The following is a 23,981-nucleotide window of genomic DNA, read 5'->3' as shown; positions in this document are numbered from 1 at the left end:
TGCGATTTTCTCTCAGAGACTTTAATGTCAGATGTTGGGGTGAGGAGAGGGGAGGCCAGAAATGAGGTGAGGTCTTAAGGACGGCGAGACAAACGCCGAAGAAGCTCCTGGCTCAGCAGCTCCTGCTCTCTCCTGGCCCCTTGAAGCACACTTCGGTTCTCCTGGGCCCGACGAAGCAGGTAGGGAATCACCTCATCCAGAGAACCATAGGGGATAGACTTGTAGATGACATAACCAGCTTGCCCTGGGTGAGAGGAAACATCAGGGCAGGGGCAGGACTTTCTCCTGTGTTATTATTCCTCCTGCCCAGGCCCAGGCCTTGACTCAATATTGTGGGCTAGAGGTAGGCTTGGGGGTTAGCATGGATTCAAATTGTGGACAGAGAAGGGGAAGAGGGCCAAGGCTGTCCCATCTTAACCATGGAAATTTTGCCCATGTTAGAGGGATTGAGAGCAGGTTGTTCTGTGATGGGAACACATACCCAAGGCAAGGGAGACATGGTCACACATGCCTAGCAACTGTCCAAAGCAAACAGCACCATCCAGAGGAATGCCCAAATCTGACATCCTGTGGCATTTGAGATCAAGGTTAATGCCCTACAGTAAACACTGGAGTGCCTACTATGTGTGGAGCTCTGTGCTCAGCATTGGCTTAGTGGGTTAGGTTAGACCTCACTCTTGCCCCCCTGGAGCTGCCAGTCTAGTAGAGACTTCCCAGAGAGCTATAATGCATGATAGTATGTGGTTGCCTCAGAGAGGGGGCTAGGAACCCTCAGCCTGCCATGTAACCCTCAGCCTGCCATGTAAAGCCCTCCACGATCTGGCTCCCCCCAACCCCCCCAGTCTTATTTCCTGTTACTCCTGTTCTCTAGTCTCTTTAAATGCGTCTACGTGCTCCTGACCAGAGATGATGTTGTATCCTCTCTATGCCTTTGCATGAGTGGCTGGTCCCCCCATGCCTAGAATGCATTCCCGTCCTAGACTACCTCATTGGTGCCAAGCTTTTCTTGTTCCCCTCCCTTCTGGGTTCTCTCTTCCCTCTTGAAATTGACTTGCTTTATATTTACTTATCTGTGAACATATTTTATCTCCCCTGAGTGGAACATATGCTTCTTGAAGGCAGAGACTGTTCACTCTTATCTTTGAATCTCCAGGGCCTAGGACAGAGCCTGGCACTGAATAGGTACTAATAATCTTGGTGGAACTGAAAGACTTTTAGTTACAAAACTGTACAATGTAAAGTTCGTAGTAAACAAAAGAGGCAAATTTAGATAGTGCTTTATCTCACTTGCTCCTTCAACAACCTTTTGAGGTAGGTAACAGCAGATATTACCCCATTTTACAGATGAGGAAACTGAGGATCAGAGAGGGTTCAGTGACTTTATCATGGTTTCACAACTCCAGCAGTGTCTAAGGCAGAATTTGAACCTAGGTCAGTCCTGACCCTGTCAGTCCAACACCCCTTCCACTACACCATATATTTTGGTGTAGCTGCCCATTTCCCTGTCCTCAAACCCTAAATCTCTCTCTTGGTATGATGGAAAGAACCTTGGCCCTGAGAGGAAATCAAGATTCTGCCTAATCTTTAGGATCTGTTATGGCCTCATAGGAATCTGAACCTCTTTGAAATAAGGGGATTAAAGTGGTTACCTCTAAAGTGCCTCCTCGGCTCTGATGGTTTCTGAATCTCTAAGTTTCTCATCTTTGCTCCTACCCTCTTTGTCCTTCCCTGCCTCCTTAGGGACACTCCCTTGGCTCCCCACTGTCTTCTGGCCTCCACCTTACCGCTTAACGGCCTGGGTCACAGACTCTTCATTGTGGGAAGCTACCATAAGCTGACACCGTGAACCCCGGCGGCTAACATGTCCCAGCATCAGCTCCAGGCAACGGTTATAACTGGGAAAAAAGGTGAATGGGAAGAAAGGCATTGGAGTCCATGGCCCATGGTAAACCTAGTCTAGGCCTCTACCCTCATTCCCTCTGTAAGAGTACCCCTTTTGCCTACCTTCGGCTCGTGGCCTCGTAGTTGGGCTGGGTAGGATCTGCTGTCCTGTTACGCTGAGCAACTGCCCTCTCTGAATCCAGATATGCACCACGAACCAGCTTTACTCCAAAACCCAGACCTTTTTGCTCTGCTGCCTCTGCTGCCTGATTCAGCTGCTCATATGTATCCTGACATGGTGGAGAAGGCAGGGGATATGATAGGCTCAAGTGCTTTTGGACTCCCTTTCCCCAGGCTTCCTGTTACCTTGAGATAGGCCTGGTAGGTGTTCCATACCCAGGGAGCCCCATCCTCATCAGCCTCCTCCCGGCAGTTCCAACGGACAGCCAGGGAAGACACAAACAGGGTCAGTGCTGGGTTCAGACTGGTGTACTCGGCGTCCACTAGCAGCCGGACACCCTGGCTCCGGGCATACTGTGGAGGAGGACAGAAGAGACTGAGATCACTGGACTCTGACTGTAGAAAGCAATAGGAGAGATGAGGGCTTTGTGTAAAATGAGGGCAAGGGTAAGAGTTCAGACCTTTAAAAGAATTGGGGCTGAGTTTCAGGTTTACCTGAGCAATGCGATGGAAGCGGCTCAGTGAGGCTTTGAGATGCTGATTCAGCTCAGGACTGAGACTGGAAATCTGTAGGTCCTGAGGGAAAGCAGAACTCAGATTTGGGGGCTTCAGAGAGACATTCATAAAAACTTTGGGGTAATAGGTAGTTGGAGGTGCTCACCTTACCACTTTCCATGGTGGAAGCAAACCTTTCAGGACTTAGCTCTTTGGAAGTCCCAGTCTCCCTGAGTCGGAGCGTCAGTTCTTTCTGAAAAGAGCAAAAGGGATAAGGGGTACACAGTTCAGGAATTCAGCTTTAGGCCTAGCCCCCCAAATTCTCCCCATCTTAGGTCTCTTACACAGAGTTGGGCACTGGTCAGTGCTGTCACTCTGAGCTGCATGATGACTGGCTGGGGTGGTAGAGATCCTGGGGGCCCACAGGACAGGTCCACACAATGCAGCATAGCATTCAGGTTTCCCTCATACCAGGCTTCTCTGCAGACCAGAAAGAGAACCTGATTTGTCAGGGTCCTGCTGGTCCTTTCCTTTTAGGCTCCTCAACCCCAACGCTCCTTTTTTATCCCCACCAACTTCCTTTAACTGCTCAACCCCATCTTACATTTCATCCTCCCCTGAGCCATGTTCTTACCCTCTCCAGTCTGTCCCTGGCTCCTCCTCAGTGGGTACAGCCAGCAGTGGCCGCAGCCCAAGTCTTTGAAGCCTCTGGACAGAGTCTTGCACCTCAGCCGTTGTCTCCCCAGCCACAAACTGCCCATACACTGAAGCCCGAAGTAGTGCCCCAGATAGCCGGGAGCCCAGGAGCCTCCGGGACCAAGACAGAAGCTAGGTGATAGGGAGAAGGAAAAACAGAATTACAATTGGAAAATTCTGTAGAATTATCTTATAATTAGGATTGAGGATATGGTAGAGAATTCTCCCCTTGGAGGTGAGGACCAGAAGACACTCACCGTTAGACCATAACTGACCAGTGGGGGCCATGCACAGAGCCGAAGCACTAACAAGGCCCGGATTAGTTCGCCTGTCCTTTTGAGACGGAATGCTTCCCCATCAAACCGCAAAATTGGCCTCTGGGCTCCTGAGCCCTGCGTAGAGGAGGTAACCCGAGATAGTAGTACTTGGCTGGTTCGAAGCATTCTGCCTGCCTCCTAGGCTGCAGTCTCAAAGGAAGGGAGCATCAGGGCAATCAGTGGAACCACAAATCCAGTTTGCCCACCTCTTGGGTAGCAGATGACCAATTAACTGGGGGGAACACAGGGTCAGTGGCTCCTTGGTGGGTGGATAAGCAGATGGGTAATTCATTAACCAGACTTGGGGCAGAGTTCAAGTTTGGGATGGGGGGCAGGGGAGGAGACCTAGAATTCTTGGGGGTTCTGAAAAACATGTTCCCAAATTTCTGTACTGGATTGAGTTATTTATTAGGACTAGACAGCAGTCCAGGAGCTACCCATGTGCCACTTCTCTTCTCCAGTCTAACTCTTTGGGAAAGAGAGTAGCCTGAGCTTCAAGGAACTACCCTTGATTCTGGCACCATTCATAACAGTCTATTCCCAGCCTTAGTTGCCTTGTTAATAAGAATGGTGGGAGAATGAGAAGCCTGTACCCCAAATACCATGGTTGGAGAAAAGGAGGGGGAAGGAACTTTTTACTCTGCCTGGCTGAGAGCCAAAGACTACCGCTGTAGGGTGTCTGGCCCCTGGCTGGGTTCATTGGGGGAGTATTGTGCAATCTCAGGACCAAGATGGAATGGGGGGAGGTAAGTTATTATGACTTCCCTGGGCTCAAATAAGCATAATTGCTAGGCTCTAGGTTCATATTAGGGCAGCTAGGTGATGTAGTAGATAGAGCACCATGCCTGGAGTCAGGAAGACTCATCTTCCTGAGTTCAAATCTGGCCTCAAAAACTTCCTAGTTGTGTGACCTGGGCAAGACATTTCACCCCATTTGCCTCAGTTTCTTCATCTGTAAAATGAATGAACTGGAGAAGGAAATGCCAAACCACTCCAGTATCTTTGCCAAGAAAACTCTAATGGTGTCACAGAGGGTCAGAGGTGACGGAAATGACTGAATGACAACAACAAATGTTGATATTGGAGTTCTTGGGCCAAGGTGCCTTAAAAGCTATTTATGTAGGGTCCAGTGGGACTTTATAGTACCGTTATTGTGAGGCCTTTGGGCTCCTAATTGCCATCCGTTGTGTGAGACCTTGTGGTGGTGTGGAATCTCTCTAGTTTCAGGAATTCAGTTCAATTCAGCATTTATCAAGAACCTCTCATGTACAAATCACCATATTAGGCACTGAGTATACTAAGAAAGAGGATGTTCCCTGTCCTTCAAAAACTTACATTCTACTAGGGACAGGGGGAGAGAAGGAAATACAAAATGTGTGCTAAATATAATACAAGGTCATTTGAGGAAGAGAAAGAAAACTGACAACATGGGGGGAGGGGATCAGAGAAGTCTTCATCTAGGACACCTTAGTGGAAAGTATTTCTGGAGATGGAGTGCTAAGTTTGAAGAGCTGGCTTAAACATGGAATTTGTGAAGAGGAGATACTAGAGGGGTTTAATGTAGTATGTGCTCCTGACAGCTAGCTATGCCTTCTTGTAGAAGTTTTGACTGGGAAGCCATTGGAAAGTAGAAAAATGTAGGGCAGGGGCAGCTAGGTGGTGCAGTGGATAGAGCACTGGCCCTGAAGTCAGGAGGACCTGAGTTCAAATCCAGCCTCAGACACATAACACTCACTAGCTATGTGACTCTGGGCAAGTCACTTAACCCCACTGCCTAGCCAAAAAAAAGAAAGAAAGAAAACTATATGTCAGTGTATACATTTCCCTAAATCCCTAAATCTCTTCTTCCTTTCCACTTGAAGAATCTTTCTACCACCAGATTTGGAGAGCAGAAGCAAAAAGCTATGCTCCACCAAGTAACTTAACCATCATTTTGTTTCCTTGTATGATAAAATGTGTATGGCTGCATTGTTGGATTGCCTGTGCATTGGGAAATGGTGGTCAGAATGTACATGGCAGGGACAAGAGCCAAATCAAGATTTCTCTAATTTTATGTTGGAGGGGGAGGAGGAGAGGGTAAGAGGAGGAAGGTTTTTATGTTTTCCAGATGGGGCCACTCAAAAATCTGAAAAGGCTTTTCTGCCCCACACCCATGCAAACTGCAAATGTGAAAGTCTCAAATTATAATTTCAACAAGTGGACTGGGGGACTTAACTGATCAAGGACCTCCTCAATCAATTCCCTGTTATATTTAATATTTCAGAACAATGTTCCATTTTCTTTTTTCATATCGCTAGATAAAAATTGAATCAGAGTCAGCCCTGAATGTCCCAAACCATATGTCTATTCAGAGTAGTCTAAAAGCTTGTAAGTCAGTGTCCTGTGATAAGGCATGAAGATACTGTAGCCTTAGCAAAGCCTGTACATGCACACTGGATAATGTGCTGTTGAAAACACTGAACTGTGAGATTGCATGTATTGCCATCTGGTTACTTAATTAATAAAGTGAAAACCTGCTTTGGGGCATGCAGAAAGGAGAAAGTGAGCCAAGTATGGGCAATTCTTACTATGTGGCAGCACCTCAGTTGTCACTCGGGACGCCTGGTCAAGTGCCCAGGCAGTCTGTACCACGTAAGATTGGACAATTAGAACCAGAAGGCATCTGAGAAGTCATCTAGTCCATCTCCTTCAACTGAGCCCCATTATATTGGGGGGGGGAGTAGAATCAAAAAGAAAGGATAAGACCTTCGCTGGGGGTAGAAGGAATGATACTAACTGATGATAAAGAGAAAGAGCTGCTCCATTCTCATTCTGTTTTCTCTGTAAAGGAGAATGACCTTTATACTGGAAATGAACAGCAAAAAGTGACTACCAGAGAGGTGATACACAAGATAAGGAGATAATGAAATCACAGCACCTCATTGTTCTTGGTGAATTCAAGTCATTTGGCACTGATGAACTACATCCCTGGGCTGTGAAAAGACCTGGCAGATGCCATTGCAGAGCCACTTTCATTGATATCTGAAAGATCGTGGAAAGTGGGAGAGATGCCCCAAAAGTGGTGAAGGACAAATGTCCTGCCAAATTCAAAAGGGAAAGAAAACAGAATCTGCAGACTGAAGGCCAATAAACTTCACTTAGATTCCTGGGAAAATTCTAGAATGAATCATTAAATATATGGATGGCAAGCATCTAAAAAGGAAAACAAATTTACAAAGAATCAGCTTGACTTCATCAAAAACATATCATGCTAGATGACCTCATTTCCTTTTTGGAAAGGGTTGCTAAAGTAGTAGATGAGAAGGATGCTGTGGCTATAGTTTACCTGGGTTTCAGCAAAGCTTTTGAACAAGTATCTCATACTTGTCATAAGGAGAAGATGGAGGAATATGGGTTAGATAATAAGACATTCAGATGGCTTTGGAGTTGGTTGGCTAGCTGGATTCCAGGTATTTAATTGTTCAATGCCAGCATGGCAAGAAGTTTCTAGTGGGGGATTATAGGAACCTATGTTTGGCCCTGTGCTGTTTTAACGTGTTTATCAATAACTTGGATAAAGGTACAGATGGTAAGTTTACCAGATTTGCAGATAACGTAAAGCTGGGAGGGATAGCTAACATCAGTGGATGACAGAATCAGATTCCAAAAGAATCTGGATAAGCATTGGTCTGAATTGAAGAAGGTAAAGTTAGAGATAGATTTACACTTGGATACAATAAAGTAAAATAAAGATTAAAGCAATTTCACAAGTAGAAGACAGGGAAGCACAGAGTTGTTGAGAAAAAGATCTGAGGGTTTTAGTGGATTGTAAATCAGTATAGGTCAGCTATGTGCTGTGGTAGCTAAAAAGGCAAATGCAGTCCTGGGCTGCATTGATGGGGGGGCATAGCTTCTAGGAATAGGGAAGCTGTAGAGCTCTGTTCTTTGTTTCTGTTGGACCTAATCCTGGAGTATTGTGTTCAGCTGTGATATATAAGGATTGGCCGAGGGAACTGGGCTTATTTACTCAAGAGAAGACTCGGGGACATGAGAGTCACCTTCAGGTCTTTGAAGGACTGTTTGGTGAAAGAATTAGATTTATTCTGTTTTGCCGTAGAGAGCAAAATGAAGAACGATAGATAGAAACTGCAAAGCATCAAATTTAGACTTGGTGCCAGCATATTGAGCTCTTTGGCTTCACTTTTCCGGAGCTAGCTGGTTACATCTCTTCCCTCAGAGTTCTAGGGGTATCCCTAAGGGGTTGGGATAGCTCTTCTTCAATGCCCTGATGTCCCCCACTGTTAGCCATCAGTTACTAGCACCCTTGTTCCATTTGAGCAATTACCTCAAAGATATGTAGCAAGAACATAAGTACAAACCTTCTCAATATTTCACCTTGGTCTCTGGAGTGAATGGGCTCAAACTGAATTCGATTTCTACATAATATTGATCCCACCAAGTTCAGGTCTAAATGTAGCATTGCTACTAGGTGAATGTTAATGGAGGGTTCTTCAACCTCTTCTCTCAAATACTGCTGAGCTAGGTCCTGAAGGGTTGCTTCTCTAGTCCTCAAAGCTGGCTGCAGGGGCAGCTAGGTTGCACAGTGGATAGAGCTCTGGCCTTGATAGAGTCAAGAGGACCTGAATTCAAATCCAGCCTCAGACACTTGACACTTAGTAGCTGTGTGACCCTGGGCAAGTCACAACTCCAATTGCCTCACAAAGAAAAAAAAAAAGCTGGCTGCAAATCTTAGCATAGGCTTCACTCCTAGACCTGGTGACTCAATCTCTTGACCTTTTGAGGCTTACAAGATCATAGCCTCCAATCTCCTTTACCTAAAATGAGAAAAAAACAAAGGTAAAGACAAAACTGTCATGGAGAAAAAAATTACTACTGTGAATTTGAGGCACAAGTCTGCAGAACATTATGCTATATCCAAACCATTCCTAGATGAGAGAGATTCAACCTGGCATAGTTCCTCCTATGCTGAGATGCCTCTCTCTAACCTGAGATGATTTGAGGTAACATTTATAGGACTCTTGAACAAGGCAAAGATCATAACATGCTAAATACAGTTTGGGGTTAACACTCCAAAAACAGTCACTATACAGTTCCTTCCTTGATCACTCCTTAAGGACGGAAAGGCGTTCCTTTGATCAGTAACTCAATTCTTGAATGAAAAAGAGGACATTATCCATAAATGGGTGATGGCACCAATCACTGCAGGGGACGGATAGGCAGTGATCTTATCTAGATGAGAGTTAAGTTTCGTTATCACCTTTTATTCATTTTCTGGGACCTTTGCCTTTTTTCCTTTGCCTTTGATCCATTTCATGGGACCTTAAGAGGGAAAAGTCTGAAAAGGGTTTTTAGTCTGGAGAAAACATTATTTCTTAGTATTTTCAGTTGAACTAAAAAGTAGGTTTTTAATATTCTTCCACAGAACTCAGACCCATATTCACTGACCACAGGTCAGCATTGGCTGGGTAGAGCCCTGGGCACATCCCCTTACAGCATTGTCTCTCTTTTCTCATTGGAACTAGCAGACTGGAAGGCAAGAAAAAAGTTGAAAAAAGAAATGAGTTTAACTAATCTGTTTTAAATACATAGCCAGTTCTGGCTAGGAAGTTGTGGCCAGTTGAAGAGGCTCCTTTTCAACATTAGGTTAGCAGACCAAAACTAGTTATGGAATGTCTTCACTTGCTCCAAAGTGCATGTGGAAATTGCATCAGCTGAGCCCTTTGGCTTTCTCATTACACTCACCATTTACTGTGAGCTTCATAGTGGTTCAGGATGAGAGTCTCCTGATGCATCAGGAAAAACAGGCTGTTCTCTTATACATCGCAAAAAATTCCTAAGGAACAAAGCTGTCCAAAGTGGAATGGCCTGCCTGTAGAAGTGCTAGTTCCCCTTACTTAGAGGTCTTTAAATAGAGCTTAGGCAACCACTTGTCAGATATGTTATAGTAGGTATTCTTTTAATGATGGACTAGATAGCCACCAAATTCCCTCCCGACTCTCACATGTAGTGATTTTGTAAAAGGTTAAGTTACTTGTCCCGAGGACCAAGCAAGTCAAACCTCTCAAACCCTAGGAACCTGGCCTCCGAGAGTGTTGGCATCACTTCTAGCACAGTGCCCACAGCCGTCATCCTAGGAACCTGCTCCCACAGCTAGTGAAGATTGCAAAGAAAGTTGTTGCTACCCAAGTCCTTGACGCTGCCAAATCAGAATCTGATTTTTATCAGAAATGACACGTTACCATCTTCTTTAATCTCCAGGTGTACCCTAAGGACTGTGGGACCTTTTCATCTGACTTGTAACTGAAACCTTCCATATGTGTTGTGTCTCCCATTAGAACGGGAGTTCCTGTCCTTGCTGTTTATATCCTCTGGGCTTTGCACATCATAATTGTTTAATAAATACTTTTAAAATTCATTTTCATTAATTTATTCAATGTCACAGAAAAAATAATGGTTGATCCAGAATTTGAACCCAGCTCTTCTGACTCCAAATACCCTATTACTTTTCATTTGAAATAATGCTGGAAAAATAGGCTGGAGGCAAACTGAAGAGCCTTAAATGCCAAGCAGAAGATTTTGTATCTTATCCTAGGAGCGACGGGAAGACAAGTCAGCCCTGCAATCCCCTCAAATTATCATCCTATATAGCTTCTCTTTTCACTGCCACTCTTAGGAAAAATTGTTTATATTAATTTCCTTTACTTCTTCACATTCTACTTACTTCTTAACCCTTTGCAAACTGGCTTTCAGTGGATAGTGTCGTGGGCTTCGAGTCTCAAAGATCTGAGTTCAAGTTTAGCTTCAGATACTAGTTGTATGATCCTGGGCAAGTCATTTAACCTCTACCTCAGTTTCCTCAACTGTAAAATGAGGATCAAAATAGCACCTACCTTGCAAGGTTGTTGTGAAGATCAAAGAAGGCAATTGTTATAAAGCACTTAGCAGTACCTGGAACTTAAATGCTCCGGCAGCTAGGTAGCACAGTGGGTAGAGTGTCAGGCCTGGAATCAGAAAACTTATGTTCCTGAGTTCAAAACTGACCTCAGACACTTACTAGCTATGTGATCCTGGGTAAGGCACTTGACCCTGTTTGCCTCAGTTTCCTCACCTGTAAAATGAGCTGGAGAAGGAAATGGTAAACCACTCTAGTATCTTTGTCACAAAAACCCCAAATGGGGTCCCAGAGAGTCAGCATGACTGAACAACAAAAAACATGCCCTCCCCCACCACTCAACTGACGCTTCTTAAAGTCTCCCATATTCTCCTAATTGGTAGATACCCTGGCTTTTCCTTCTTCCTCATCCATCCTTTTTGGCCTCTCAATAGCATTTGACACTGCTGGCCAATCTTTCTTAGACATATTCACTCCCAAGATCTTTGTAACACTGTTCTCTCTTAGTTCTCCCTATTTGGCTTCTTTCTCCTTTTTAACCCCTTTGCTGGATCATCATTCATGTCTTGTCGCCTGTAAATGGATGTACCCTCAGAACTTCTTCCTGAGCCCCCTTTTCTTCCCTCTCCACGCATTCTTCCATGGAGATCTCATCAACTGTCATGGGTTCAGTTATCTATGCAGATTCCCCAATCTGCATATTCAGACCTTACTTTTCTCCTGTGTTCCAGTCCCCCATAACTAATTGCTTGCTTGACATCTCCATCTAGATATCCCATAGGCCTCTGAAACTCAACGTATCCAAAATAGAATTCTTTATCTTCCCTCCCTAAACTCACTACTCTTCCTGTATGCTTTGTTTTTCTTGAGGGAACCATTATTTTTCAGGTCATGGAACCTTAGAATAATCTTAACTCTTCCCTCTCCCTCAATTCCCATATCCAGTTTCCAATCCTTTGGATTCTACCCCCACGACATATCTCTCATTAGTCCTCTTCTCAACTCACAGTTCCCCCACCCTAATTCAAGTCCTCGTCACCTCTAACTTGAACTATAGCAATAGCATCCTAATTAGTCTCCCTGTCTCCATTTTCTCAGCTCTCCAAACTTCCACAGAGCTGTCAAATTTTTAATTGATTGGGTTTTTTTCCAGAATTTAAACAGAGCACCTACATGCATGCAAGCAGAATATAAAACAAAGATTGCATGTGAAGTATTAGTCTACATAAAAAGAGGTAAAATACCTCTTTTTTAAAAAAGGCTAAGCCTGACTAATTGTTATCAACCGATAATCACTTGCTTTTTTAAAAGTATATGATAAATTCAGCATGTTACTTTTCAAAATTGTCCTGCTTGTCTGTACTTCCTAATGAACTTCCTCCTATTCTCTGTGCATTAAAAATATTTCAGGGGGCTTTTTGGGCATCATTATTGTTAATCCTCCTCCCCTGCCCCATTCCATCATTTAAAAGGGGGGGGAAAGGAACCTTATAACAAATAAGCATAGTCAAGTAAAACATGTCCACATTGTGGTCATCATGTCCAAAAATATGTCTCTTTCTGAACTTTAAATTAATCATCTCTGTCAGGAGGTGGGTAACATCCTTTGAATACTTGGTTTTCAGAGAGTCCAAAAATTCTTAAATTATCTTTCCTTGAGATATTTTCTCGGTAAGTTGTTTTTTATATATTCATTTTCCTACTTTTTTCAACCTTCTTATTTTGTTCTAATATTCCTTGCTGCTTTGTGGAGTCATTGATATCTGATCTTTTCTAATTTTCAGAGCGTTTATTACTAGGACTTTCTTTTCTAAGCTGTTTATTCTTCTAATTCATTCCTCCAGATCTTTTATTTCACTTTTGAAGCCAGTGAAAATGATAAAATAGAATAAGTGGCTTTTTCTACTTGTTTGTCTACACTAGTGCAGGCTTTTCTCTTGCCCTAGACTTCTGGCTTTTTGCACAGTTCTGGGGTAGAAAAAAGTCACTTAACCTTTTGTGTCAATTTCACTGGCTGGCTGCCTCCCATGCCTGGAACTCTCTCCTTCTTCACCTGTGCTTCCTGGCTTTCCTGGATTCTTTCAAGTCTCAGCTAAAATCCCACCTTTTTTTTGCAAGAAGCCTTTCTCAGGGCTCCGTAATCTTAGTGCCTTCTGTCCTAGGTTTTCTCCATGTTATCCTGTCTTTTTCTTATTGGTACATAGTGTTTTCAGGTTATTTCCACCATTGGGCTGTGAGATCCTCAAGAGCAGGGACTGTTTTTGGCCTATCTTTGTGTCTCTACACTTAGCACAGTGCCTGTCACATCACAAGTGCTTAAATATTCCTGTTGACTTTTCATTGGATTTCTATATCATTATTTGACCTGATGGGATTTTTTTAGATTTTTGTTGTAGTAATGTAGGGGAGTTCATCTGCCTGCCTCTGCTCAGGCAACTATCTTGGTCAGAAGTCCACATAGCTGCCAAATTACTCTTATAGATCTAACCATGTTACTCCCCTGCTCAAGAAGCTTCAATGGCTCCCTGAAGCCTCTAAGAGAAAACACAAATTCCTCCATTCCACCTTTAAATTCTTTCTCAATCTCCAACCTATCTTTCTACACCAATTTTGTGCTACTTCCTTTCATTCATTCCTACACTCTAAAAAACTGGTATACTTTCTGTTCTCTGTATAGGTTCTTCTACCTCCTGCCTCTGTGCATTTCCACAGATGGGCTCATATTAGTTTTGTAGGGGTTTCTGAAATCATTTGGCATCACCTAGGTGTATTGTGGGGTCTCCAGGTCTATAGTGGAGCCAATTTTGGAATTTCTATGCCCTTGCTTACCTCAGAGGACAATTAGTTTATAGTCTTTGGTCCAAGGTCAGATAGTCAAGGATGTTGTTATAGGTTCTTTGGGCCACTAATGAATGCTCTGGGATTTCTGATAGGGTCCCTTAAGTCATAGTAGGTTCACAGAGGTGCTGACCCTGTTGGGTCCTTGTCAGAGCACATGTGCTGGAGGGCCTCGATCTCTATAGTAATGAGTGATGGGTCATCTCTAGGTTCAGGCTGGGCTCTTGTTTTCTCTTGTATCCCATTCCCTTCTCTTCATACAATCATCCGCCTCACACTTCTTGCCTGGACTATTTGTGATAGTCTCCTAATTAGTCTTCCAGCTTCTGGTCCCTCCCTTCCCTAGCCAGTTTGCCTCCTCCCCACAAAACACTAGGATGACCTCATCACTCTCTTGCTAGGGAACCTCCTGGGGCTCCTCATTGTCTTCAGCTCCTCACAGCCTGGTTCCAGCTGCCTTTCCAGGCTTAGTGCACCTTGCTCCCCCTCACATGTTTTTTGTTATAGCCAAAATGGCTTACTTCCTGTTTTCTAAAACTCAGAATTCCATCTCTCACCTCCATGCTTTTGCCTCAGCTGTCCCTCATGCCTAGAATGCACTTCCTCCTTCCCTCTGAGTCTTTGAATGCTGAGCTTCCTTCAAGGCCCAGGTCATGAGTAATTTCCACCTTCTTTGGAAAGCCTTTCCAGAGCCTTCTAGTTATGCTATTTCCCTCCTCAAATTGTCATGTGCTGTATATACTTTTCTGTTCACATGTTTTTCTCTCCTCCCCAGGAGAATATAAGCTCCTTGAAGGCAGGAATTATTTTTTGTCTTTGTATACCTGTCACCTCAGTATTTACCACTCTTCTCATACCTCCCCTTTATGTGTTGTAAATGCTTGAGGGCAAAGACTGTCTTGCTTGTATTTGTATCTCTAATGTTTGGCACAGTTCCTGGCACATAAGTAATCACTTTATAAATGCTTTTTTCATTGATTCATTCATGAGAATTATCCTGGAGCCTCTGGGATCGAGTTGGGGTCTCCCAACTTGATTTCTTGGATTCTTGATTTCCCAGTGGGCTCACAAATATATTAGTCTGGATGGTTTGGGACTCTGCTGTCTTCACAGTGGATGCTGTTATTATAGGTTGTTTGAACCCAGTTGGCATTAGTGTTATTTTGAGATCTTAGTGGGCTCATGGGAGTGATTGTAGCATTTCTGGATACCAGCTGGACTTAACAGCAGTATTATGGTGGGATCTCTAGGACCAGATGGAGCATCCTCTTGTGTTTCCTGTGAGGTTTCCAGGGGGTTCACAGATGACTTACTGTGGAATTTCTGAGTTCCCACTGAGCACCCAGGGCTGCTTGGCTAACATTTTGTACCCCTTACTATATGTGTTTGTCATTATGGTATCTGAAGGGTCCTTTTGGTCTCACATAGTTGTTATATCATAGGTAAAGCCACCAGCTGTGTTTTTGTGGGGTTTTCCCTGGCCCCAGTGGGGACTCAGGGGTCTTATCTGTTGTATCTCTGAGCTCCAGTTAGGTTATGGAAGTGGTGGTGTTGAGATATGTGGTCCCCATACTACTTAGGGTAGGCATCCTTAGGCCTCACAGGTATATAGATTTGTGTTTCCCTGACTTCAGCTGGCATCACAAGGTGTCATTATGTGATCTCTAGGCCTGTGGTGGGCTCAGGGGGTAAAATTGGGTGATCTACAGGTCCCTTCTTGGGCACTGGGAAGTTTTTTTCAGGGGTTCTGAACCCAATAAGTGTTAACTAATGAATAAATGTTGTTTCTTGTCAATCACTCTGTTTCTTCCCTTACCACATCCTATAATTCCTGGACCATATGCTGATGTCCCTTGTAAGGGATAAGCCTCTTCTGCTCTCATTTTAGCTCCCAGAGATTTACTCACACAATCACATCACTCCACACACCCCCATCTCAGAGTCCTTCCTTCTGGCAATTTCCTCCCACCATGTTCCTGAACACTTCCTACCCAGTTTTTAGCACCCCCTGTTGAGGGAAGACTGTTTTAGAGGGAACCCCAGTTTCCAGGTCTCTAAACCCTCTCATGTCACTTCCCCTCTGTTCACCTACTTCTTTAGATTCCTCTTCCTCCTCTTCCTTGCCCCAGCCTCTTTTCTCAAATTTTTCTGATTTGTATTGTATTTGTATTGTAGTCACCCTAAGCCTTTCTCGCCCTGGGAAAGCCAGCTCTGGAGAATCTAGGCGATCTTAGGAGCTGGTATGTGAGCTGTTAATGGGCAAGAATCTAAGAGCACGAGGGTGGAAACCAGAGGGCCACATCCCTAGGGTCCCTGGGTGGTAGAAGGGTGCATAAAAGAGCTGGGGGCTTGGGAGTTTGATTGGAGCAGACTGGAGGGCTGGGTACCACCTGTATCTGGAATTATGGACCAAGGGTAGGGTTTGTGGTGCCTTGCCTCAGATCAATATGCCTTAATCTAGGGTGGTTATATCCAAAGAGTCTTAGAGGCAGAGAGAAGGTCTGGGGCACTTGCCTTTAGCCAGGAATCTCATCATCTTTAATTAGCATCAGATCTCACCATCACCCTTCACTTCTCCTCCCCCAGCACTTTTCTTTTCCTTCCCTTTGCCCAGCAACAGCTTATTTCCTGACTTGGCTCCCTAGGGCCTCATCCCAGATGCTCCCTCTTTCCATCTCCATCATGGGGGGGGGGCGGTAGAGAGCAAAAGCATCTGGGGGAAATTGTTCACAAGTTTCCTTACTCTCGTCTCTGCACTGCCCTTCTTTCCCCTGGCCCCCCCTCCCCCATAGCTCTGGAACCCAGGCATTCAGCCAGATGTCTAGTGTCTGCTGATCCCCAAATCCTCAGGCAGCGTGATGGGGGGGGCTGTAGTACTGAGGTAGGCGTTTGGATTGGTGGCTAAATCCAATGAAGTTGGGTGATTTAAGGCCGGATTTCTGACCCTGCAGGACATGGCATCCTCTCAGAGTTGAGCCTGAGGCATCTGCCCTTTTCCCCCCCTTCCCTCCCCCTGCCCCCAGCCATTTAAGTCCTTGGGCATCTAGCCTCTCCTCAGAGACCCAGGCTTCCAGTCCTCTCCCCACCCTCTCCTCAGAAGGACACCCAGGTGTTCAGCTCCCCAGCCTCACCCCCCACCCCCCCACTCCCCATCCCAGAATCCGAGGCATCCATCCCCCCTTATCTTTCCCTTTTCCTAAGGACCCAGGTGGCTAGTCTTCTGTTCTCTAGTTGTGGGAAGAGGATATTTCTCAGGGATATGCTCCCTTCCCTCCCACCTGCCTGTCCCAGCTGCCGGTAGACCCCTTTAGCCCTCGTGGGAACGCACGGCTGGGACCCTCATTGAACCGTCAGGACAAGCTGCTCTGTTCCCAGCCTCCTAGTCCCTGGCTCCTCCTACTTTTCTTGTGTCTCCAGGGTGACCACCGAGGCAGTGAAGAGGCAGAGGGAAGTGTGGGGACATGAATGCCTGAGATCTTGCGGGGGGGAGGGGAGGGGATGGAGGGTGGCAACAAGAGATAGGAGACAGGATGCTTAGTCCTGTGGGTGATTGTGGACAGAATGTCTGGACCCCCAAAGAGATGTGGGAAACAGGATTCCTGGTTTCTGATTTAAAAAAAAAGGCAGGGGGAAGGGTTGGCAGAGTTTAGTAATAAGAACTTTGTGCTATAATATCCATAATCAGACTGAAAACTCTAAAGGAGGATGGGGTCCCCAGGATCAGGGGTGGGGAACCTCCCCCATGGCTGAGTCTCAGTTCCCCCCCCCAACTACTGACCCTGATCTGACCTTGATCTCAAGCTAAAAATAGCCCTACATCCTGTAGGTCCCCAGCTCAGCTGGAACCCTTGAGGCCTGGACCGTTTATATCTTCTTTTCCACTCGGGGAGCCCTGGAGACTCAGCTTCCTACCCTAGGGCCCTGCCTGAGCAAGTTTGTTCCACTAACTGAACGAGCTGCTTCCCTGGAGTCTGGAGGTGCAGCCATGCCCCAACAAGAGAACCTGGCGTTTGGTCCCCTAAACCCTGCTCCTATGTTGGGACCCACACCTCTGTCCCCTAGCCCACTGCTCCCCTTCCACCTCCCTTCGCGACAGGTGGCTCCCCCCCACTACACACTTCCTTTCCTAAACTGTCCCCCCTCTCCAGTCTCTAATTCTCAGCCTGAGGAGGGTTTTCTCAATGAGGAGGGGCGTGTCCAGTTAGGGGCGGGGCAGAGGAAGGCTGCCTAAGTGTGTAGCCAGGCCCAGCCCCCCCCCCCCCCCCGGGACTTACTGAACATCAGGCAAGCAGAGAGATTGGGAGCAGAAGCCAGAGCCAGACTTCCAGGAGCTTGAGCCTGAGGGGTCACAGAGCCCGCCTTGGGGGCCAAGGGCACAAGAGCTGTCAGAATTTCTTCTTATTGGGCCAGAGTGAGCAGAAGTGTGGGTGGACGAAAGACCAGCATTTTGGTGGGGACTACTATTAGCACAGAAAGTTTGAGGACTTGAGGGAGACACAAGAACACCAAGATGCTTTCATTACACTTACTTCTTTTCTTCCTCTTCTTCGGCTCCAATGCAGGTACGGGATAGGATGGCGGGTATAGGATGTGGACAAAGGTGCCACCCTCTTGGATGCCTAGGTTAAGTGGGAGGAAGGGAGTAGAGGAGGGACAGTACCCATGTACCTGTTTCCCCATATGTTTTTTCAACTCTAGCTGGTGGGGTGGGAGAGGCCCTCAGAGCCAGGAGTACCAGCTCCAACGTTCAGGGAGGGAAGGAGAGAAACAAGTATCATTGTCACTTTAGGCTGCCAGGATTACCAGTAGCAGCATTCCAGGATAAAAGGAAGATGACAGATCTGGATGCCTGGGTCCTGGGGGAAGGGACTGGTGGAGTGGAATTCTGTTACCTTGCACCAAAGATCATTGAGGTTGGGGACAAAGGGAGAGGCTGGAGTAGATGCTTGAGGTCCAATTCTGCTCCCACCACTACCTTGGGGGAGAGGTCTAACTGAAGATCTGGGCATTCCAAGGCCTGTGATAGAGGCTGATGAAGGTTTGGCACACTGCATCTCCCTGAGAAGCTCTGACTCATCTTTCCCCTCACGCCAGGCCATGCTCCCCACTTCACACAGCAACCGGAGGACCTAGAAGTTGTCCTGGGGGAGGAGGCAACGCTCCCCTGTGCTCTCAGCGGCTACCATGGCTTGGTTCAATGGACAAAGGATGGATTAGCCCTAGGGGGTGAACGGGACCTGCCTGGTGAGAAGAACCCTCTGGAGTGATTTAGGGGCTGGAACATCTCTCTAAGGGGGATTAGGGAAGTCTGCATTGAGACTGTCTAGGCTTGGATTTAGAAATGTGAACCTTCCCCCTTTTATTATGTGCCTCCCCCAGGGTGGTCCCGTTATTGGATAGTGGGAGACAGGACCAGTGGCCACCATGATCTGCACATTGGGACAGCTGAACTTGGGGATGAAGCATCCTATGAGTGTCAGGCCACCCAGGCTGCCCTTCGATCCCGGCCTGCTCGGCTCCAAGTACTGGGTGAGTAACTCCTGATCCTTTTTCTACCTGGGATTCAGGCATTTCCCCACCCCACCCCACACTCACATGCCCAGCTCCTTCCCACCCCTGATTCATGTGTTTGGTCTCAGGGATTCAAGGACTTGTCCCCTCTGTGTCACTTCAGGGTCTCAAGTATCTGCCTCCCCTGTTCCCCAACTATCCCCAATCTTAGTAGGCACAGGATGGAGTCTCTAATGGGATAGGGAGGTCTGGAAGTTCAGTGTTCTCCTATTCTCCTCAGTTCCCCCACAAGCACCTGAGGTGCTAGGGGCCCCAACTGTGGCTCTGGTTGCTGGGGTTCCTGGGAACCTGACCTGCCGGACCCGAGGTGGAGCTCGCCCCATTCCTGAGCTGCTCTGGTTTCGGGATGGTGTCCGTCTGGAGGGAGCCAGTTACAGCCAGGTCAGATTATAATATGGAGCTGTCTCCTACTTCACAGCATGGGGAGGAAAGGGAATGAAAAACATTTATCTATGGAGGCTTTGGCAAAAGTTTTGGAGGTAATAGTGACCTTAGATTGGGGCAGGAGGGATGAGAAATAAGCTAGGCCATTCCTTTGATGAGGGTCAAAGAGGTCAACCACCACTCACCCCATTCCTTTTTTCTACTCACCCACCTCCCAGACCCTACTGGCCAGTGGGATTCTGGGAACAGCTGAGAGCTCCCTCTCAATCACCCCCACTGCCCGGGATGATGGTGCCTCCTTCATCTGCCAGGCCCGAAGCCCAGCCCTGCCCAGGGGGAAAGACACTGAGGTCACCCTCAGCCTGCAGTGTAAGTGAAAACTGGACTTCTGGGTTCTGTAGGGAACTTCAGGGGAATCTTAGACAGAGAAGAAAGAGTTGGATGAAAAAAAGGATGCTGGGCAGGTTCTTCTTTACTCTGACTTCAATCCCCTCCCATCTTCTAGATCCCCCTGTGGTGACTCTGTCTTCCGAGCCACAGACAGTGCCTGAGGGTGGGAAGGTCACATTTCTGTGCAGAGCAACAGCCCATCCCCCAGTCACTGGCTACAGGTGAGCCCCTGCACATACTCCCAGCCCCCAAAAGATGGGACTCTCCCAGGACTGCATAGCCCCCCCATACTTGAGACCCTCTCCAATATTGGTCTTTCCCATCTCTCAGGTGGGCGAAAGGGGGATCTGTGCTTCCTGGAGCTCGTGGGCCCCTTTTAGAGGCAAAAGCTGATGCTTCCTTCCTGACTGAACCTGTGTCCTGTGAAGTGACCAATGCTGTGGGCAGTACCAATAGGAGCACAGCATTGGATGTGCAGTGTGAGTAGAGTGGGCCCAAGCTCTGTGGCTGCAGCAGGTGAAGAATCTGTTTGCCAGGGTTCCTACGGGCTTGGGAAGTCTCAGTGCCTTGGTTCCTCGGGTGACAGGGCCCTGAGGTGCTCCTAATGCCTCTGTATGGAAAGGAGTGTGTGGGGGGGGGGAAGTTAGGAGGTCTGGATACCTGAGGCTCTGAGTTAGGAGACAATAGTCCTGGGGCCTTAGTCTCACTGACAATCTCCCTTAAACCTCCAGTCGGTCCCCTCCTCCTGTCTCCACCTGAGCCAGTGGCTGTGGATGTGGGAGAAGATGCCTCTTTCACCTGCACCTGGAAGGGAAACCCTCCCCCACAAGTGACGTGGACTCGCCGTGGGGGGACGAAGGTGAGGGCTGGAGTGCTGGGGGCAGAGGCTTTGGATTTAACTCATCCCCTCCTTGCCAGCTCCCCTGATGACTTTTCCCCATGCGTCCCCAGATCCTGGGCTCGGGGCCCACGTTGCGTCTGGTGGCTGTGGGGCCCGGGGACGCCGGATATTACGAGTGTCATGCAGAGCCGGGACCCTCAGGAGTGGGGGGCGGCATAGGAGAGGCACCCCTGACTGTGCATGGTGAGCAGAGGCTTTGGGGGACGGGACAACAGGGAGGGGATGGGCCAGGGTGAGGGACGGGGTCATCTCTGATTGGACCTTGAATCCTCCCAGGCCCCCCAGCAGTGACTGCCCTGAATTCGTCCCCCGCTGCTCTGGGAGCCCCTGCCCGGCTAGAGTGTTTAGTGCTCGCATCTCCAGCACCCGATGCAGTGGTAAGGTTTCCTAATCGATCCCCATTTCCCTTACTCCCGACGCTTCCGCCTGGGCCTCCACACCCCCGACCGTCAGTCTCATCTCCCGACCGCTCAACCGTTTTTTGTTCCTTCTCCCCCCAGGTCTGGTCCTGGGGCGAGGGCGCACTCGCCTCGGGTTCTCGAGGCCGCTTCCTAGTAGAGACGTTCCCCGCCCCGGGGGCCACGGGGAGTGGGCGACGGGGACTGCTCTCGGTGCTGCACATCTCGGGGACTCGGGAACCAGACTTCACCAGAGACTTCAACTGCAGCGCTCGCAACCGGCTGGGCGAGGCAGGAGCCCGGGCTGGGCTGACCCGCACTGGTGAGCCCCGAGGATCCCTGGATCCCCAAAGGGCCCAGAGAACCACAGGAGGGGAGCTGGACCTCGCAAATCCTTGTAGATCTCCCAAACCTTAGGCCCCCAGCAGGGCCCCATCACCTCCACATTCCCCAGGGACTCCTCCCTTTGCAGACCCAAATTCGACGAGACTTTTTGCGGGCCTTAAAACTCCCCAAAGTGGCCTACTTTCCGGATTGCTTGGATCCCCGCCCCGGGCTCCCGAAACTTTTCCTTAACCCCTTTGACCCCTGTGTCCCCCTCCCAGACCCACTGCCCCTGGTGCGGATCGTGGCCGGAGTGGCTGCAGCGGCTACTGCCTTACTACTACTGCTCATCGCGGGGGGCGCCCACTGCTGCTGGCACCGAGGCCGAGGTCAGTGTAGTTGCAACTGCTCTTCGAGGTCGGGTCCCTGCCTCAGCCCGCCCCCTAGTCACTCATTGTTCAGTTTTCTCCGTTTCTGGAGTACCGCCCTCTAGCTCCGCCTTCTTCCCCACCCTCAGGCTCCAGAGCAAAAATCTCCAAGCGGGACATACTGGTCCAAATCACCAACAGCAATGGTTGCAGCCCTCGGGCCCCCGAGGAAGAGGAGGAGGGGAGCCAGGAAGACCAGGTCTGGACCTCTGGTCGCCCCTTCGCGCTCAGCGCCCCACGACTCCCGTGAGCCCCGCGAGATCGGGGCATGGGAGCTGAAGGCTTCCGAAACCCAAGTCGGAAGTGGCGGCCTGGGCGGTGGCTCATAGGGGTGGGAGGGGGTCTCCCCTGGACACTCAATGATAGTCACGACCCCCTCCCCTCAGGTCCCCAGCAGCGAGTCCACCGGCACTTCCCACACCAAGCAGAGCGACTTCGCTGGAGATGAGGAGGCGGGGCCTGAGTCCAAGGTGGGCGGAGCAGGGCGAGGGCGGGGCCCGGAGCCTGTAGGGTCTGGGTCCCCCTCCCATGTCTGTCTTCATATCTCTTTATGACTTCTTCCCTCCGTCTCTTTATGGGCCCCCTCCGTCACTTCCCTGCTTTCTCCTTCCATCTCTTCCTCAGTCCTTACATGGGTCACCTTACCACCTCTTTTCAATCGCTGTGTCTCCTTTGTCCTGACGTATGCATTGTGCTGGCCTAACTCTTGTCTCCCTTCCCTGACACATCACTGCTGATGTCTGTATGTTTTCCTGTCCGTCCCCCGCCACCCAGTTTCCCAGCCCCACCCGTAAGCCTTTCCACCACTGTTCAGGGACCTCTTAGTTGTGTCTCCTCTGTCTTTCACCCTGTGTTTCTCCATCTGTCTCTCCTTGTCTATCAGCCTTACTTCTCTCTGGTGGCTCCCTGTTTCTGGTAGTTCTTTTATTTCTCTTTGGCCTTGCCCATAAGTGTCTTCCCATCTTTCTGTCCTCATTATACTCTGTATATCTCTTCTTGTGGCTCTGTTGGCCCCTTTTCTTTACCTCTGTTGCTTACTCCTGGGCACCGCCTCTTTGACCTTCCTCTCTCCGTTTTTCCTTATCTCTATAGGTCTCATTTTTATCTTTTTTATCTCCCCCTAGGATCCCACTAATGGCTACTATAAAGTTCGAGGTGTGAGTGTGAGCCAGGACCCTGGAGCTGCCCTGTTCTCCTCTTCAGCATCCCCTGCCTTCCCTACCAGCCCTTCTGGGTTCTATGATCTTACCCCTCACTTGGCTGTATTCCCCCCAGACCGAGGTGGTCTCTGTAGGCACCAGGACGGTTACCTCACCACTCCATACACTCGTGCTTTCACCAGCTATGTCAAATCCACACCCTATGGGACCCCTGACCCAGTTCCTGGGCCCCCTCCCTTTTCCTACACTATCCTCCCTGTTCCTGGCCACCATCGCCTTCAGACCCATGTGTGACCTGCCCCTCAGACTGATAGCTGGTCACCCACTCCAGCCAATGGAAGGCCTTTGTAAAGTCTCCAGTCCTTTCTTGTGTGATGAACTGGTCCAGTCGTTGAACTGCCAAGATTTCCCCCTCAGCATAGCGGCCCAAGTCTGGGAATGGGGGGAGGGGGAAGAGGAGCAAGACCTTGATGGACATTTGGCCCAGCAAATGGAAAAGGCCAAAGTGTAAACATGCCTACACTTTAGAACTCAAAAGTGGCACATGGGCTAGGGTGGGCTCCTTGGAAGGGGAAGTGTACAGGGTAGTGGCAAGGCCAGAATCAAGGGCACACAGATGTAGCAAAAAAGTCATTCCTGGCCCAGGAAGCAGATTCATGACAGTGTGAGGACCAGGAACTGATGGTCCTTCCTTGCCTGGTAGATGCTCAGTCTCATGGAAACTGTGCCAAGATGGCTCCTGACACCAGAAATCCAAGATGGTGGACTTAAGGTGGCCACCTCATCCTTCTGTAGGGAAGGAGGGAATTTGGAGCACATTTCTTAGGGTGACCCCATTGCTGGGGCAAATATGCATTTGAAAATATGGGGTGAATGTTGGGGTTTGAATATTTATGTTTAATTAAAAAAATGGAAAAAAGTATGTGTGAGAACTCTTTTACCATCAAGTAACTAACCCAGAGGGCCCACGTAGGTCAAAGACTGCTTCTTATGGCTCAGGGCCACAGGTGTCGGGGTCCTAGCCTACCCTTCCCCCCTCTCAGACTCAGGTGTCCAGGTTCCCAGACCATTCAGTGTCCCACCTCCACATTTCATCGGCAGGTTCTGGGGACTGCAGAGCAAGAGT

The 23,981-nt window shown here is 48.2% G+C and overlaps 2 protein-coding genes across 5 annotated transcripts; one reads left to right on the top strand and one right to left on the bottom strand.

The window, feature by feature from the left end:
- On the bottom strand, positions 1 to 3,795 carry PRODH2 (proline dehydrogenase 2). 3 transcript variants are annotated; one of them, XM_020977380.2, is made up of 10 exons: positions 3,510 to 3,795; positions 3,191 to 3,384; positions 2,901 to 3,036; positions 2,723 to 2,809; positions 2,557 to 2,637; positions 2,248 to 2,415; positions 2,005 to 2,171; positions 1,785 to 1,895; positions 482 to 567; positions 1 to 244 (listed from the first exon to the last, which is right to left on the bottom strand). In XM_020977380.2, the coding sequence occupies exons 1-10, from the start codon at positions 3,693 to 3,695 to the stop codon at positions 75 to 77; spliced, it is 1,386 nt and encodes a 461-aa protein (XP_020833039.1). In that variant the 5' UTR covers positions 3,696 to 3,795; the 3' UTR covers positions 1 to 74. The 3 variants fall into 3 exon arrangements, with proteins under 3 accessions (XP_020833039.1, XP_020833048.1, XP_020833059.1); XM_020977389.2 differs by lacking the exon at positions 482 to 567; XM_020977400.2 differs by lacking the exons at positions 1 to 244; positions 482 to 567 and adding an exon at positions 1,262 to 1,409.
- KIRREL2 (kirre like nephrin family adhesion molecule 2) lies at positions 1,829 to 23,779 on the top strand. 2 transcript variants are annotated; one of them, XM_078146335.1, is made up of 15 exons: positions 1,829 to 1,907; positions 18,394 to 18,543; positions 18,679 to 18,828; positions 19,091 to 19,251; positions 19,473 to 19,623; positions 19,760 to 19,865; positions 19,975 to 20,123; positions 20,376 to 20,503; positions 20,596 to 20,728; positions 20,822 to 20,922; positions 21,046 to 21,265; positions 21,549 to 21,656; positions 21,785 to 21,894; positions 22,082 to 22,165; positions 22,820 to 23,778. In XM_078146335.1, exons 1-15 carry the CDS (start codon positions 1,862 to 1,864, stop codon positions 23,147 to 23,149), a joined length of 2,127 nt encoding a protein of 708 aa, XP_078002461.1. In that variant the 5' UTR covers positions 1,829 to 1,861; the 3' UTR covers positions 23,150 to 23,778. The 2 variants fall into 2 exon arrangements, with proteins under 2 accessions (XP_078002461.1, XP_078002460.1); XM_078146334.1 differs by lacking the exon at positions 1,829 to 1,907 and adding an exon at positions 17,605 to 17,861 and having other exon boundaries at positions 22,820 to 23,779.
- Positions 23,780 to 23,981: the final 202 nt, after the last annotated feature.

Source organism: Phascolarctos cinereus, unplaced genomic scaffold (assembly GCF_003287225.1).
Source record: "Phascolarctos cinereus isolate Bilbo 61053 unplaced genomic scaffold, phaCin_HiC Scaffold_726;HRSCAF=1367, whole genome shotgun sequence".
Classification (NCBI taxonomy): Eukaryota; Metazoa; Chordata; class Mammalia; order Diprotodontia; family Phascolarctidae; genus Phascolarctos; species Phascolarctos cinereus.
Note: the sequence above shows the minus strand (reverse complement) of the source record. Positions and strands in the feature narration are given on the sequence as shown.

Bases quoted from the DNA above. Each gene is read 5' to 3' on its own strand.
- PRODH2 (XM_020977380.2), bottom strand. From the start codon at position 3,695: ATGCTTCGAACCAGCCAAGTACTACTATCTCGGGTTACCTCCTCTACG. The intron at 2,172-2,247 runs GTAACAGGAAGC...CCACCATGTCAG, and splicing joins CCTACCAGGCCTATCTCAAG to GATACATATGAGCAGCTGAA. The intron at 245-481 runs GTATGTGTTCCC...CCTCTCACCCAG, and splicing joins CCATGTCTCCCTTGCCTTGG to GGCAAGCTGGTTATGTCATC.
- KIRREL2 (XM_078146334.1), top strand. From the start codon at position 17,810: ATGCTTTCATTACACTTACTTCTTTTCTTCCTCTTCTTCGGCTCCAAT. The intron at 17,862-18,393 runs GTACGGGATAGG...CCCTCACGCCAG, and splicing joins CTTCTTCGGCTCCAATGCAG to GCCATGCTCCCCACTTCACA. The intron at 20,124-20,375 runs GTGAGTAGAGTG...TTAAACCTCCAG, and splicing joins CACAGCATTGGATGTGCAGT to TCGGTCCCCTCCTCCTGTCT.